Source organism: Herpailurus yagouaroundi, unplaced genomic scaffold, assembly GCF_014898765.1.
Source record: "Herpailurus yagouaroundi ecotype Mexico unplaced genomic scaffold, PumYag 183, whole genome shotgun sequence".
In the NCBI taxonomy this organism is placed as follows: domain Eukaryota; kingdom Metazoa; phylum Chordata; class Mammalia; order Carnivora; family Felidae; genus Herpailurus; species Herpailurus yagouaroundi.
The window spans coordinates 4,141,029-4,158,390 of NW_024412414.1; the positions used below are offsets into that span (position 1 = coordinate 4,141,029).

The 17,362-nt window shown below is 45.8% G+C and overlaps 1 protein-coding gene across 2 annotated transcripts in view; it reads right to left on the reverse strand.

The window, feature by feature from the left end:
* Window positions 1-17,190, reverse strand: part of SLC6A11 (solute carrier family 6 member 11) — a 132,646-nt gene extending 115,456 nt beyond the window's left edge. For both annotated transcript variants that reach the window (XM_040491968.1, XM_040491967.1), the window contains exons 1-4: window positions 16,886-17,190; window positions 13,771-13,905; window positions 13,514-13,654; window positions 9,627-9,717 (exon numbers count right to left, since the gene is read on the reverse strand). In XM_040491968.1, coding sequence (XP_040347902.1) covers window positions 9,627-9,717; window positions 13,514-13,654; window positions 13,771-13,905; window positions 16,886-17,144 — 626 coding nt within the window. In that variant the 5' untranslated portion in view covers window positions 17,145-17,190. The remainder of the gene's footprint in view (window positions 1-9,626; window positions 9,718-13,513; window positions 13,655-13,770; window positions 13,906-16,885) is intronic.
* Between the last annotated feature and the right edge of the window lie 172 nt (window positions 17,191-17,362).

The following is a 17,362-nucleotide window of genomic DNA, read 5'->3' on the forward strand; positions in this document are numbered from 1 at the left end:
TATGAACCAGGAATGAGCTTTCACGACACACCAGATCTACCGGCACCCTGATCTTGGACCTCCAGCCTCCAGAACTGTGAGAAATAAATTGTTGTAGAAGCCACCCAACCTGTGGTATGTTTGTTATAGCAGCCCAAATGGACTAAAACACATATTTATAAATTATGTATATCTGATGCACAGATGTATCTCATTTATGTAGCTGTTGTGTTTGAATCACAACATTCACTACTTCTGCAACCAGTTAAATATTAAATAATTAGAAGGAAAAGGACACAAAGTGCCAGTTTGGGTTTGCTTTGGTGCATCTCCTGAGAGCAGGAAGGGCGGCCCAGGCCTGTTCCCTTGCAAGGGGGCTGGTGATCTCCTCCCTGCTCTCCTTAACTCAGGCCCCCAGGAGCCTCCCTGGTGGGGAGGATTGAGCAGAGAAGGAGGTGAATTCCTCTGGTCCATAGGAAACATCTGTAGGGGGAGGCAGCCCCTCCCAACCCCACTGGAGAGCAGCGCCTTCTGGAGAAACCAGGGCTGCCTTGGGGACAGCCAGACCCAGGAGTTGTGAGTTCTGGTGTATGAGCTGGGCAATCCCTCAGCTTCCCCAAGATTATGTTTGTTCAACGGGAAAACAGAATTGTTTTTCTTCTGCCTATCTCATGGGGCTGATATAAAAATTAAATGAGATAATGTTAAGAAAAACAGTTTATACGATAAATAAATAATGACTAGTAAGTCACTACCAGGGCTGTGATTAAGATTTGTCACTCAGGAGGGATCATTATAATAAATGACAATGTATTCTGTAAACTCTCAGCTCCTATTTTTTTTTAATTATGAAATAATCTTGTTCCTGGTTTTAATTTTTTAACTCAAATAGTACAAAAAAAAAATAAAAAGCAAACAAAACTCTCTTTCTCCACGCCTGTGTGCCCCCATCCCACTCTCGGGTCACCACGTTTAACAGCTTCCTGTGTAAGGTTCCGGAAATATTCTACGAAAACAAGGCATGTACATATATTTTTACAATTATGGTATTATATACAACTTTCTGCACTGTGCCTTTTCCACTTAATTTGACCTTAGAGATTTTTTTTCATATCAACACATTTTCTGTTCATTCCTTGTTAGCAGTTCTTGCGACGATACCACAATGTATCTAATCAGTATCACATTTTACATGTGTCCTTTTTTTTTTTTCCAACGATGACAAACGATGTTGCCATTGGCATGCTGTTCATAACTAGAATGGTCACCCAAGTAGGATAAAGTTCCAGAAGTGGAATTTTGGGGACAAAGCTGACACACTGCCCAAGCACTGAGAGTTATTGCTAAGTTGGCTTCCACTGCCGTGTAAAAGCTGTGAGAGAGTCCAGGCCAATTTGGAGCCTCCCCCCTGCCCCCATGAGGAAAAGCCCACCATGGATGCATGCCAGCGGGTAGCTGGGAGGCATTAACAGATCATAGGGATGTGTTCTTACTTTCTCAGGGCACAGATTGGCCAAGCAGAATTACCATCATCCTCACAACACTGTTTCTGCCCATCCCTTCCCACCCACATGCCCTCTCTCAGGCAGAAAACTCAATTTCATGCACTTGGACCAGGAAAGTGTCCCCCCAGCCCTGCCTCCTGCATCCACCTGGCAGCATGGGTGATCTGTCTTACTCCTATTATTCCATGGATGGGGCCTTTGGAGGCAGCCCATGGGATGATTTCAAACCCTTTGGAAAGGCACCAAGGTCCTTCACACTCGGCTCCAGCCTTGCTGGCTGCCGGCTCTTCCCCCAACACCTCAAACATTCTCCCGCTGTAGGGTCACAGCCCCCGCTACTCCTTCGGCCTGAGGCCTCATCCCCCACATCCACATGGCTGCCTCCCTCACTTCTCTCAGGTACCTGCTCAAATGTCACCTCCTTAAAGAGGCCCTCCTTGGTCCTGTGACACTCTTGTTCCCTGCCTGCTTTTTCTTCAGCAGAACGATCCTGACTTAACCTAATACTTTCTGCGTATTTGATTGTCTGCAAAGCCAGCTCCACCAGGAGAGTATGTTGTTCTGTTTATACCGTATCCCAGAACCTACAATGCTATCTGACATATAGTAGGTACTCAGTAAAGACTTGTGACTGACCAGATGCTCTGGCTCCTGCCTACTTCCTCAGCAAAGCCCCCACCATTCCCCAGGCTCCACATGCAGTAGTATGGCAGGTAAAGTCTACAAGCCTCAACATTTAGCTTCAGGTCTTGCTTCGGTTCTTGCTTACGCTATTTCTCCACCTGGCATGCTATTCAATCACTCCGCTGGCAAACACATAAACTTCTATTCACCCTTCAAAACACAGCTAAGCCTCATCAACTCCATGAAGCTTTCCCCAAAGCCCAGACTTCCTCATCTTGGCCCAATGCAACCATCCTACACATATCCGTTGCTTTGTATTTCAAAAAATCTTTTATTTTATCACACCTTTACTTTCCAGCTTCCCCCACCAAGCTGTGTGCTTCTTTGGGGACAGATAGCACCGCCCCCTCATGTTTCTGACTACTGATAAGGTGTCCAACACCTAGTAGGTTCTCAGAAAGTGTCAAAAGAACAACCAGGTGAAGAAAATGCACTGAGAGTTCTCCAGGTCCACCATGAGGGGCATACAGACCTGGCTGATGAGACTTCTCTAAGAATGTTTAAAAGAATCCACGCAGACTTTCAAAGATGTGGATGACATCTTCCTTGTAAAAATTAGCTACCACATATTGAACACTTGCCACCCGGAAAGCATACAGGCCTCATCTCTTCTAACACTCCTGAAAACCCTGAGAGTTAGGTCCTATGACCCTCCCATCTTCAGAGAAGCAGATGGAGGTTTAGGAGGGTAAGCTGCCCGGGGTCATGCACTGGGCTGGTAGAGGAAGCGATGACTTAAACTGGATTCTAGAACTTGCCGCTCAAGTCTACACTGTGCACGTCAAGGAGGTAATACACTGGGAGTGGAGTACTCCAAACTAGCAGGAGTAGACGGTGCCATGCAGTGCTGGGTTCTGACTTAGGGAAGGGTCGGGGGGCATTTCTGAACCTGCAGTAGGAGGCACTATGGCTGCTTCAGACACACAGGCTGACGCTGCATGAGGATCAGCCATGAATCCACACCTGTAGAGGCAGGGGCAAAGTGGGGCACCAAGCCTCAGTACCAGGAGCTAACTTGGGCACCCCACTTACACCCCATCAAAGTTAGTATGTGTTCTCCCCTTTAATCCTCAACAGAAATCCAGAGAGGCTGGCAAAGCAGGGAATGTGACTAATTTCCAACTCACAAATAGGAAAGTCAATCACAAACATTCTCTTTCTGCACTCAGTCCTTTCCAAAGGGTCTAAACTATACCGGGCTCAAGACAGGGGAGGACCCATTCAATCCTCATCTCAGCCCTGCAGGTGAGTGTTATCATGATCATTTCCAATTTACAAATGAGGACAATGAACTTTGAGGAGTTAAGAAACATCTGTTCAGGGGCGCCTGGGTGGCTCAGTTGGTAAAGTGTCCGACTCGCGCTCAGGTCTTGATCTCGCGGTTTGTGAGTTCGAGCCCCGCGTCGGGCTCTGTGCTGACAGCTCAGAGCCTGGAACCTGCTTGGGATTCTGTATCTCCCTCTCTTCCTGACCCATCCTCCGCTCATGCTCTGTCTCTGTCTCTCAATAAATGTTAAAAAAAAAAAAAAAATTTTTTTTTAAAGAAACATCTGTTCATTTATTCACCCTTCCACTTACCCATCTCAACTAGTATTTGTTAAGCACCTAGAACGTGCTGGCAGAACAGGGAACAAACAAGGGCAGCCCTTCCTGGCATGGGGCTTACATTCTAATGGAGTGAGGGAGAAAATAAGCAAAGATGCGGGGATTTCAGTAAGGGCTACGTAGACAATAAAACAGAGCTATGGGGTTGAGAGGGGCTGAGTGCTGATATAGCTGGGATGGTCAGAGAGGGCTTCCCAAATGACATCTGCATGAAGATTTCATGGTAAGAAGGAGCCAGACACATAAGGATCTGGTGAGGAATCTTCCAAACAAAGGGAACAATAAAGACCTGTGACTGAGCATGGGTCAAGTACGTACAAAGGACAGAAGGAAAGCCAGGTGGAGGAGGGCGATGGTGGAGGGGAAGGAGTCTGAGAGGGAGGCAGGGCTGGGCCCTGGGTCCACAGGAATCAGGGCTTCACTCCAGCTCCCCTGCCTCCCAAATTTTGTGTCCAGAGAAAATCAAGTGGCCACATGATTTAGAAATAATGAAAATTTAAAACCTTGTCCAGTGAAGATACACCAGAAAGATAAGACCACACCCTTCTGAACAAAGATACAGAACTGAAAACCCTTAGAGCTTAATTCAGGCCCAGCACACAGTATGTGCTCAACAAATGCTGGTTGAATGGACACCACGCAAAAGCGATTTTAATTGTACACACAGTAAATATGGACTTGCTGGAGACACATGGACTAATGGAATCCAAGGTTTGTGAAGACAAACCAAAGCCCACCTGATGCCACGACGGTGGTTACACTCTTGGCAGTACTCAATCCCAGCAGAGGACACAGGCTTAAAATTTAGGACTGCAAACATATTTAGATAAATGCTCAGATGCCAGAAGCATAATGAGTTACTGAGAAAACCAGAACGGCCTAATTTTGAAATCTGACATGAGAAAGACAAATTGCCCCTGCCCCATAGGCCCCTTGCTTGAGCCACAGTCCAAGACTGACCCAGGGCCCAACCTTTTCTCACTGGCTAAGCCATTAACTTGTACCCTGAAAAGGGATATGAACCTGTAAGACAGGGGGTGGGTTGGGCCAGGTGCCCAAGGTCAAGGTGAAGGTATGGCCAGTCATGTGCAGGGAAGTAACACCTTGTACCTGATTTTACAGCAGTTTAGGGGCTTGTCTCACCTCCGCTTCTAGAGGGCTAGAGTTGCATCCCACATTTCTGCCTCCTCCAAACGTGCAGTGTCCTTCCTATGAATACCACGAACTCACACATTTATGGAATGAGTGAACGAGCAGGCAGCCAAGGCAGTCTATTTGGACCAAGCAGTGTGTGGGCCTGAATGAGGTCAGAGGCAGTAAGGAAAGGTACCAGGAGCACCCTGAGGTGGGGCATCCGTGAGCCAGCCACACAGGGAAACAGGACAAAGAACCAAAGAAGAAATGCTTCTGAGGAAACTTGATACAATACTTGAAGAGCTGTCACACTGGCAAGGAATTAGACATGCTCCATCCAAAGCCCCAGAAGTCAACTGTCAGCTGAATTTAAGGAAGAACTCCCTCCCAGCAAAGTATGTGTCAAACTGTGCTGCATGGACGGCTAGCATTCAGGGAGTGGGGGTAGGGTGGGGGTAGAAAGGAATGACTCCAAATGATTCCACAGGAAAATACATTTGGCAATTTGAGTTAATCAAAGATAACAGATGTTCTTGCCAAAGGGCACAGTTTTCAACCCTTCTCAAATGCATGTGGCCCCAGTGGCTTTTCATAGGATGTTATGAACATCTCACAGAGTCTCCTTTCCAAGCTCATCTCTGGGAAGAGATGAATTAGAACCACCTGACAGGGGCGCCTGGGTGGCTCAGTTGGTTATGCGTCCGATTTCGGCTCAGATCATGATCTCACAGCTCGTGAGTTCAAGCCTCGCATCAGGCTCTGTGCTAACAGCTCAGAGTTTGGATCCTGCTTCCGATTCTGTGTCTCCCTCTCTCTCTGCCCCTCCCCTGCTCATGCTATCTCTCTCAAAAATAAATGAACATTTAAAAAATTAAAAATAAATACATACATACATAAAAGAACTGTCTGACAAAAGCATGTTATGAAAAGGTGATTGTCACACAGGTATCTGAGTACTTTTAGGATGTAGAATTCAACACTGCACAGATGATACAGATGCAATCTAATAGAAAACTAGAACCATGGGTTCATTCTCCCATGGACTTTCATCTAGAATGGCCACGCAGTAGGCCACAAGGTTCAGTTACACACGAGGATGCAGATTAGCTGTCTCCTCCCACCACTTTGTGTCCAAATAAGTTGATGATATGGATAGTGCAAAGGGATCCAGGAAGCAATCGATGCTGTTGGCCAGGGACCTTAGTGACAGGATGAATTCTTGCCAGAACCCACTCTGAGTTTTTGTGTAGTATTTCCAAGAAAATATTGCCTGCCTGTCTTCCTCGCATGCATCTATGCATTCTGTAAATATTCCTTGGGGATCTTCCACAGACCAGCAGTAGTAAGTAAAGCCAGACAAGGTGTTCCTTTAGGACTACCTTTTGGTGAATACAGACAATAAACAAACACATTTCACACACAAAAAAAATGATTTAATTGAGGTTTTCTATATATGACACAAAGGAAATAAATGGTGAGAAACAATGTAAGTTACACAGAGATATTCTCCATTGTGGGGTTTCAGGATCGATTCTCTAAGGGAGCAAAGAGACCCTGTTTTACAGACCCTCAAAATATGTAGGTCACAAATAAGTCTCTGTAATATGCCTCTGGGAAATCATAGCCCAATGGGGCTGGGAAAGGCCACACCAGTCCACCTACCACAGTAATCCTCTGTCTAGCACATGTCTTATGTATGCTGTATTTGACACTATGACTCAGTAGGTCTGGGGAGGAATGGAGAACCTGAATTTCTAATCAGGTATTCTAATGCCACTACTTTGTAGACATTTAAGTAACACTATTGTATCAGGAATTAAAAAAAAACCTAAATAAATGGAGGGCTATACCATGTTCATGGACAGAGAGGCTCAAACACAAAGATATCAATTTTCTTCTAATTAACATAATCATTCAATATACTTCCCACCAAAATCCCCACGAAATTATTTTGTTCTTTATTGGTATTTAACATGACAAACTGGGTCTGAAATTCATTTGGTAGGCAATTTTGGAAAAGAACAAAGACAAGTCCCCACATGTCTTACCAGCTCCAGGCTTACAATAAAAATGTGGGTGTAGTATTAACACACAATTAGCTAGAGAGACAAATGGAACAGAACAAGAGCCCCAAAGTAGACCTGTATTTTTAAGATAACTATGTATGGAAGATAGCATTATAAATCATAGGAAAAAGATCAATAATTCAGTAAATATGGCTGGAAAATTTGATAATTTGTATTAAAAAACAACAACAGCCCTGAACTCCTACATCATGCCATGTACAAAAATAAAATTCTAAGTAGATTATATTCTTAAATATGAAAACACAAAACTTTAAAACTTTAAAATTTTTAACATTTATTTATTTTTAAGAGACAGAGTGAGCGGGGGAGGGGCAGAGAGAGGGAGACACAGAATCTGAAGCAGGCTCCAGGCATTGAGCTGTCAGCACAGAGCCTGATACAGGGTTCAAACTCACGGACTGCGACATCATGACCTGAGCTGAAGTCGGATGCTTAACCGAGTGAGCTACCCAGGCACCCCAAAACTTTAAAACTTTTAGAAGAACATATAAAAGATTTTTTCCCCCAACTTTGGGTAGGGAAATACATCTTAAATAAGATACCAACTGTGCAAACCAAAAAGAACAGACTGGCAAATTTGACTTCAATAAAGTTAAAACTCCAAATGCCATAAATAAATAAGAAAAGCCACACACTAGGGAAGGCAATTTGCAGCATATTTATATCTAGAATGTGTCAAGATACTAATATCTAGAATGTGTCAAGAATTCCTACCCATGAGGAAAGACACACAATCCAAAGAGAAAAGAATACGAACGGGAAGTTCACAGATGAGGAACCCAAATAGGGAAAAACACATGAAATGTGCTCAACCTCGCAAGTCATTAGAGGAATGCAAATTTAGAACAGTCGGATGCAAAACTTAAAAATTAACCAGACCAAATGCTGTCTAGAATATGGAACAGTAGAATTCTCATACAGTACTGTTTGGAAAGTAAATTAGAACAATCCTTTCAGAAAGCAATTGGACGTTATCTGATAAAACCGATAATAAACATACACCCTACCATTAGCAATCCCACTCTTAGGTACAGGCCTAGAAACCTTCCTTCACGCACACAGGGAAGCATGGGCAAGACATTTATTCAGTGTTCTTAGTAACACTGGGAAACTAGAGAAAGTCTAAATGCCCATCAAGAGGAGCTGGCTAAATACAATGTAGTCTTTTTATACATTGAAATACTATACAGCAGGAAAAAATAAATGAACCAAAGCTGCAATGTATCAACAGGGGAACATCTCAAAACCAAAACTGAGCAAAGAACAAAGTTGTAAGAAAAGTAATGGATACCATCAATAAAAAACTTTTTAAGTATGCCACAAAGATCTAGGTACTATTTGGGAGATGTATATATAGCATATATATAGCTAACATACAAATAGTTTATATATAATTTTATATAAAGCTTATACATTTTTATAATTTTATATAAAGCTTTATAATTTTTATAATAAAAGCTTATTAAAGTTTATAATTACATATTAATATAGAATGTGTATATATATGTATGACACACACACACCAACTATAAACATGAGAATGATCAGTCTAAATTCAGCATCATGACCTCTAGAGAGGGAAGGAGATGAATGGTATCTGGGAAGAGAATTAAAATGACTCATAAAACCACTGCCCCTCTACCCTACTTATAATCAGCACTAGGGTAGGCAGTGTTCTTGAACAAAGCCATACTTTTTTCAGATGGAATAGTCTCAGAAAACATTTAGCCCAACCTCTGACCCACAGAGGAAACATCTCTTCAATACCCAAAACAAGGTGATCCTTCTACCTCAGAAGACCCCAAGTCAGGGCCGCTGTGTACTGTTATGCAGGTTGGCACTGTACAATTCTGGAGCACACATTTCACAACATGAATAAGTCCCCCTAGGGTTGTGCAGTGCACGACTTCTATAACCATACGTGGCAGCCCTGTAACTGCCAGGTCACAGACCCCTTTGGGATGTTAAGGAAGAATGCCCACCTCTGGGGAAATGCCCATTCACACAATTACTGCCTGTAATGTCGGTGGATTCAGACACCTCCCCAACAATGCTTAGTGACCCTCCACCAGGTAAACACTTTCAGAGTTGGGTGATCACAACCTTCAGAAGTACTTGCAGACCGTGCTATGAAACTAACCTCTCCCTTAAGCACATTTAAACTTGCCTCTTTAGAACCTCTATCCATTCAAGTTCACCTGCTTCCTTTGCACATGACACTTCAGGTACTGAAGGAAAGCTAACCTGCCCTCTCTGCCCTGGAGACTTCTGCTTCCCAGGCTAAATACACTTCTGACTTAGCTTATAGCAAACATGCTATGTCTCCTCTTTTGTTAAAAACCCTTTTTTTAAAAACTATAATTTTTAGCAAGCATTTCCTGCCCTAATAAGCAACCAGGCATGCTGACATGCCATCAAAGAACAAGAAAACATTCCTCTCAGCTGCTCCTTTAGGAAACGTGTAAAATCTCCGCACTGGCTTCCAAAGCAGTCAAACGTCCCCAGAAACCAGGAAGTGCGAAGCCAGAGAAAGAAAGGGTCAGACTTTTTCCAAGGGTGGGGGCAATGTTAACTGAGCAGAACCAGGACAGAGGCCCCACAGGCCAAGGGACATGAGTCACTTTCCACTTACTCCCAAAACTCCATGACGGGAGAGGTGGCGTTCTGCAGGGACACATGACTGTGGTTGCTCACGTTCAGTTTCTGGAACTCCACACAATTCTCTACAGTGGAAACAAGACAAGAAAGAGAAGATTAACCTCTGCAAGGGCTGGACCTTGGGAAACATTCAAAGCTGATGGTGCAACCAGGTGGTTTTAACTAGCCGCTCTAAGCAAACATGCCTCAGAGAACACCGAGGAGGAAAATCGATCACTTACAGTTTAAATGAGAGGTCTGGTCTGATTAGAACAGGCGGGAAAGGTTTGGGGGCACGACACCTTCTCTCACTTCCACTCCAAATGCCCTATCAAACTCTCCTCCTGCATGGTTCCGAATTTCCTTTCCTTTTTTCCACTTCCCTACAGAAGCCCTCTCCATGGCATTTATCTGTCCTGCCCAGTGGCCCCAGCAGGGGTGGAGGGTCTAAAAGAGTGAGTCGGTCACAGTGTCCCTACGACGGTAATACATTTGAGACTCCGTTTTCCTTCACGTAGGAAGACACTAATATCGCAACTGCCTCATAAAGATGTGGGAACTGGATGAAATGGCGTGAGCCTGTAGGTGTAAAGAATTTCTGCTTTCTTCCTCATTCCCTCACTTGATTGGTCAATCCAAGAAAGTATTTATTGAACGTCTCATTTCATGAAACTTGATGACCAAGGGGGAGTTGAATTTCCAGTAAAAACATCCAACTGTTCGATCTTAAAGGCCCAGATTGACCCCCTCCTCCAGGGAGACTTCATCTATCTCCCTCCCCTGAGTTCTAAGAAAAGCAGAATGTAAAGACCCTCCAAGGAACCACCTTCTCCAACTCCCTTTAATTTTGAAGAGGAGAATCTAAGGTTCAGGAACAGTCAAGGGACCCATATCCCTACCCACTCCCTCCTCTATAAAGTCAGTTAGGGACAGAACTGGGAGTCCACTCCAGCCAGTGTCCCATCTCGTGATTATCAGCCAGGTCTGTTTCCCACCACGGGACCTGAACCTCTTTACAGCACCCCTGTTTACAGAGCTCTGCGCCAGACTGTGAACTCCCTGAGGGCAGCTGCACTGTTCACTCCGGAGCCCCTGCACCCAGCAAGGAGTCAGTGGTCTGCTTCGCTCTGGCACTGCTCTCTCCTCGCATGGGTACAAACCCTCCAACTACATCTGTAGCCTCTGGAGCAGGAAGCACCTCTCACACATGACGTTTTTACACAACACAAGTGTTCACATGCTAGGAGAGAAAGGGGGCTGCAAACCAGTGGGAGAAAGGTTTGCCGTCTGCTGGGGAAAAGTCCCCCAATCGTCTGCCTCCTTCCTGCTCCTCCTGGCAAGGACTAACCATATTCTGAAAGCCGGGGCAGGGGGGGTCTGTGGGGGCCACGACATCCTGAAAGGAGTCTGAAAACCTGAGATTATAGGAACCCTCATGCTTTTTTCCAGGGAAGGGAGCCCTTAGTTTTGATCAGTCTCTAAAACAGTGCGTCTCTTTTTTTTCTCCCTAGAGTAAACAAATTTCTCAGACATCCAACATTGACAAGGTATTTTTATTAAAATGACATCTGTGGGGCGCCTGGGTGGCGCAGTCGGTTAAGCGTCCGACTTCAGCCAGGTCACGATCTCGCGGTCCGGGAGTTCGAGCCCCGCGTCAGGCTCTGGGCTGATGGCTCAGAGCCTGGAGCCTGTTTCCGATTCTGTGTCTCCCTCTCTCTCTGCCCCTCCCCCGTTCATGCTCTGTCTGTCTCTGTCCCAAAAATAAATAAATGTTGAAAAAAAAAATTTTTTTTTAAATAAATAAATAAATAAATAAATAAATAAATAAATAAATGACATCTGTGTACAAATAAAGGAGTTATAAAGTCCTTGTGATTATAGTACTCATACGACTATCAAACCAGAATTAAATTTATACATTAAATACCAACTACGGAACACAATTCAAACTGATAGCATAAAATGTATGTGTAGGACAATGCCATTTTGTGAAATTAAATGGATTTCCTGACAGGAGAGTGGAGCCAAAGGGAGGAGGCAGGGTCTGTGGATTCAGCTTGCCTATTCTTCCACTGGCTACTTGAGAAGCAATTCTACTATCATTTTCCTCTGGTCACACTTGCGCAATATCTTCATTCTTACAGTTTGTGGCATTCCTAACTGGACTTTGATGAATACCAAAGCACCATTTACAAATTAAATCTCTGTGATCTCCTCCATTGGCCACCATCATCCTACTTATCAAGAACCCATCTTAAACTGTAAACATGCACAACGCTGGGCACTGAAGTCTCCTGACTGTCCTCGGTGGAAGGTGGTTGTGCAGATAATCTAGAACATGTGCGTATTTTTAGAGTGCCCTCAAAATAAACACACACAGTTAAATTATCATGGAGGACTTGCAGGCCTCCAAGAATATATCCTTGAATTTTAATTTGATAAACATCTCTATGAAGTCCCCAGCCAAAGAAAGGTTAGGAACCAGTGCCCTAAAGAGAGATAGTGAGACCTCCACACAATCCAACGGTGGGAGCAGGGCAGTCACCACAACACTGGAAGTGACATCACAGCACTTTCTAGACCTACTACTCCCTACTCCCCGTTCCTTATGCTGATAACCAACATCCCACCCAATCTTACCGTACCTCAGCCTGCAGGATGAAATGACCCTTCCAGGGACAACCTAACCACAGGTTATAACACAGATGGTGAACAGCTTAAAGCATGTGTGTTCATTCCAGTCAAAAGGCAGTGGCTGCCTGGAGCACTGCTGAGAAGGGTTCTGAGGCCAAGACTAGGCTCAAAAGGATAGAGTTCTACAGTCAATTAGTGATGTCTGCTCTGAGCACAGCCATCACAGATAGGGAATAAATATGTTGTTGCTTTCCCTGGATTTTAAGACACCATCTTGATAGGATGGACAAATTGAAAAGCAAACAGCACATAAGAATCCAAAGTAATCTTGGGGCGCCTGGGTGGCGCAGTCGGTTAAGCGTCCGACTTCAGCCAGGTCACGATCTCGCGGTCCGTGAGTTCGAGCCCCGCGTCGGGCTCTGGGCTGATGGCTCAGAGCCTGGAGCCTGTTTCCGATTCTGTGTCTCCCTCTCTCTCTGCCCTTCCCCCGTTGTCTCTCTGTGTCTCTCTGTTACATAAAAACGTTGAAAAAAAAATTAAAAAAAAAAAAAAAAGAATCCAAAGTAACCTAAAGAGTTATCCGTTCAAGGAAGTGGGAGAGTGGTACATTCAAATTTCTACCTGGGTTAGATTGGGAAAGTAAATAAGCAATGTGAGCTGAGTGGAGACTGTGGCCAACTTGTGGACAGATGCCTTATCCAAAGACAACTGCTTATCAGCCCCAGCTGCTGTCAAGCAAGACTGTGAGAATGTGGGTCTGCTATTGCCAGATCTTTTATTTATTTATTTTTTTCAACAGAAGCGGGAAATCTGGATTTTCATGCGAGGTCTTCTGGTTTTTAAATTTTGGCAACCAAACACATTTTTGAAATTCACTGATCACTGAGTTAAAGCCTAACTGGTCTACAGGCCCATGGTTTGCAACCCTTGATCTAGCCTAACCCGTTCATTTTACAGAGGAAAATCTGACACCCAGAGGGGCCCGGCTGGAACTAGAGCCTGAACCCCTCTCTGCCCACAAAGGGCTCAGTCTCTGTATTCAGCAAAGCAAGGAAAGAACATCACCATTCTTCTACCCATGCCAATTACTGAGCCAGGGCAACCAGACCCAGTGCAGAACTGATCTCCAGTTTCAGTGGAATCTGGACTCATGTCAAGAGGCCAGGATTGATGTCCAGGACAAGGGCATACCCCCAATCCCTGGTCCCCCAGCAGGACCTGCAGAGAGACCCTCCCTGGGGACCATACCTGTGTTCCACTCATGCCCACAGGTAGCCCAGGGGAGCTCGGTGGTGAAGCAGTTGCTCAGGTAGAAAATGGCCCATGCCAGGATAATGATGTAGTACACGTTTAGATGGGCCTCGATCACCTGTGTTGCATAGCCAATGCCTGAAAGAACAAAGGGAGTGATGTGGGTCTCTTACCACCTTGTTAAAACAGTCTCAGCTGCCTTTCACAGCCTGACATCACCCAGGCACCATTTCATTCTTGAACTCAGTGCTTACCTTCAAACAAAGGGCAAACTTTCCTCCAACATGTAATGCCACCTTCACTCGTGAACTGTCCCAGAGCCGTTTCCAAGAAAAAAACAGGAATTCCACAGCAAATAAAAAACACCACATAGGGAATCAGGAACGCCCCTACAAGGATGCAAAGTAAGGGAATGAGGTTAAAATTGCCTCTACTATTTCGAGTTCAGCACAAGAAATCTTTAATAATCACCTACTACGTGCAAGACGTAATGTTCGCTGAGCTTGAGGTCAAGTTCACACCTTGACGACCACAGTCAGAAAACATGGCCCTGGGTTTGTGCTCTCTGCACATCTACCTCACATCTCCCAGCCTCAACTTGTTCATCTGTAAAATAGGGCTTTTAATATTTAACATCCGTACCACTTATCTCACAGAAATGTTGTGCATCTAAGATGATAATGTAAAAAGGAACTGTTCTCTTTGCTTAATTCTATAATGTATATATTTCACTCTCTAGCACTCTTTAGGTTAAATCCATTCTCTCCCTGAACATTACATTCTTCTTTTTTATCCTAAAGTAACCTCAACAGGCTAGGTGAAGGGGACCCCTTCCTCCTATTTACTTTGGAAGTGATCTGCAAAAAAAAAAAAAAGAAAATACTTTTCATTAAGAAAAGCATTCTCAAGGAGATGTGCTATTAGCAATATGGCGCCCCAGTACATGAGACCCAGCTATGGAGTTGACTTATAAGGGGTTTGCAACAAGTATCTATCTCCCCAGAAGGCTGACTCTGAATCAATCTGAGAAAGACCGCCATAAGCTTTAGTGCTCCTATCCTGGTACACAATACCCACTGCCTGGGCCTTTCTTTGAAACAAATGAAATAACTCAGGTGAGCATGAGCTACTATAACCAGAAAAGGATTTTCCAAATCCCTCATTCCCTCTCACCTGTTTAATAACAAAGCTTGGAAACACATGCTATTCCTCACGATCTAATCTAACAAATGAAGGCTTTAACTGAAATTGCTTTTTGCTAAATGAAGTCTCTTCAGCCTTAGAACTAATAGCAACAATTTTGATCAAACCTGATAGTAGGACCACATCCATCAAATTTTGAAAGCGTCTTTGAAAAGCTTTTTGGGGCCAGACACTGTTTTGTTGTTGTTGCTGTTTTCGTTTTCTTAGTTTCACATTGGGAAAGAAATCCTTTAAACTAGTGCTGGGATCTATGAATAGAATTGTATAGATTTTTTTTTTTTTAAAGGCAAGCAGTGGATAATCAGATACCCCAGCTATAGCAGAAGGCAAAAAGTGTGTGAAAGGAACAAGACGGTCTGTTTGCTGAATATAAATCTAAGTGATTAGAAGAAGCTACAACAGGTTCGCTAATATGCTGTGAACCCTCTAGAACCTAACAGCACTTTCTGAAAGACTTCTAGCCCATGTATTCGCAAAGCTAGTACTCAAGATAACTACCTCAATTAAATCAGGATATTTGTGTGCCCAATGGGGACTCTTGGCGAGTTAAAAAAAAAAAAAACCTACTAATTTTTAAATTTTACTCACTGCAACTTTTTTTCTTTTAATCTGTGCAGAATTTGTAATTAACCCAATTTACTCTGTTGCCTCCTTTTAGGAATGCATTGTTTTGGTATAACAATTTCCTGTATTAAAAAAAAAAAAAGATGCTAAAACGATTTTTGCCTGGGACTACCCTAAACAGGGTTTCCACAGGTTTCTAAGAAGACATGGCAGCTAATAAAGGCTGAATCTGCAAAAAGGCAGAACTCAGCTGAGGCCACAGGGCACGTTCCGGGTCTCCAAGTCCACTCCCTCTGTCCCCAGTGCCAAGCCACCAACACCGGCGGCCACTTCATTACCAGTGCAGAGCAGGCTTGGAGCAGCCTGGGCTTTCAGGATGAATGTCTCCAAAGAAAGGGCCTGGGCCAAGCAGTACCCTTCTCGCTCTCCCTGCAGCTGCTCGAACAGGAAGTCCTACTCCGAGCGGCCTAACAGTGTGGTCCCTGCCAGCCAACTTCTGAGCCACCTCCACTGGGGTCTTGGGAATCTGCTAGAGGGGCAGGGGCACAGCAAAGAGGGAGGAATACATGGACACAAGCTTTTCCTGGGAGAAACTGTGCCACCCACAAAGGTTTCACAAGGTCCCTTGCCACACACCTACCATCTGTCCTGCTGATAGGACAGGTGGAGGCTCCTAAAGTCCTTCAGCTGAAAGATTTGAGGATTCACTGCAGAATCTCCACCAAACTGACTCGGACAAGCCACTAGGAACAACTCTCTCATCACCTTCCTCTCCCAGTCCCCCACTCCACACTCTCGAAGCATCTCCTAAACATTAAATCCGTGTCGTTGCTCTTTGTCCGTGTCTCTGACACTGGTAAAAGAAACCGCTTGGTGCCAGTGCTTCCGCCAGATAGGCCCGAAAAGAGGACCTAGTAAAGGCCTTAAGGGCAAATGAAAGACGGGGCGGGCAATCGAACATCAACACCTCGCCCAAAAGTCCTCCCTGTTGTCAGTCCAATCCCAGTTTAAAACAAGGCCTTGGTGTCAGAATCCCATCTTTATCTCTTTATGGGCTTACTTCTCTGACCCTTTGCATCCTCATCTGCAAAATGGGTTTGCCACTGCCTGCAGAGATGACTTTAAGGATGAAATGAGATGATGGAGGGAAAGCTGAGTCTGGCATTTCACTAAGTGCTCAGAACCCCAGCCTACACGGATCCTGATCAGAGTCCTTTTCCTTCACACTCGTTTCCAGTTGGGAAAGCTGAGGCTCCAAGGGGCTGTCTCCTGCCCCAGACGCTAAGGCACGTCTCAAAAGCAAGGAAGGGCTCCCAGCATGGGCCTCCACCCGACGCTGGCTCAGAACACACCTGGCGACCACGTCCTCGCGTGCTGGCAGGCGGCACATTCAGGTGCGAAGAAACGTGCACATGCGCCCTGGGACAGGCGAGCCTAGCCCCGGGAGAGCTCACGCGCCAGGTGGCCCAAGGCAGGCACTCCCCACGAGGGTCCCGCTACACGCAGGCGCGGGAGGGGTCACTCGCTCACCCCCTTGCTCCCCGCCCCCACCGGGCCGCTTTCCCCTCCTCATTCCCGCTCACGCCGCGCGCGCCGCCTCACCTCCTCCGTTCTTGTAGCACAGGTAAGGGAAGCGCCACACGTTCCCCAGCCCGATGATCTCCCCAGCCACGCTCAGCACGAACTCCACCTTGTTGTTCCAGTGGCCGCGCTCGTGGACCGCCTTGTCGCGCTTGTCGCGCGGGTCGCGCGCGGGCGCCGCGCCCCCGCTGCAGCCGCCGCCGCCTCCCAGCGCCTCAGACTCCCGCGCCTCCTCGGCAGCCTTCCCATTGCCCAGAGGCAGCGCCTTCTCCGCCGTCATGGCCGCGCTGGCTGCCTCGTGCGCCGGGCCCGGCTCTGCGCCGCCGCCCCGGGCGGGCTGGCTTTTCAGGAGGCGCGAGCGGGCGGGAGGGGGGAGGCAGGGGGTGGAGCTGAGGGGCCGGGCCGGGCCAGCGCGGGGACCGGGACGCGGCGCGGCGGCCCGGCCCTCAGGGCGCCCACGCCGCCAAAGCCAGGCAGGGACAGGGAAACAGCGAGCAC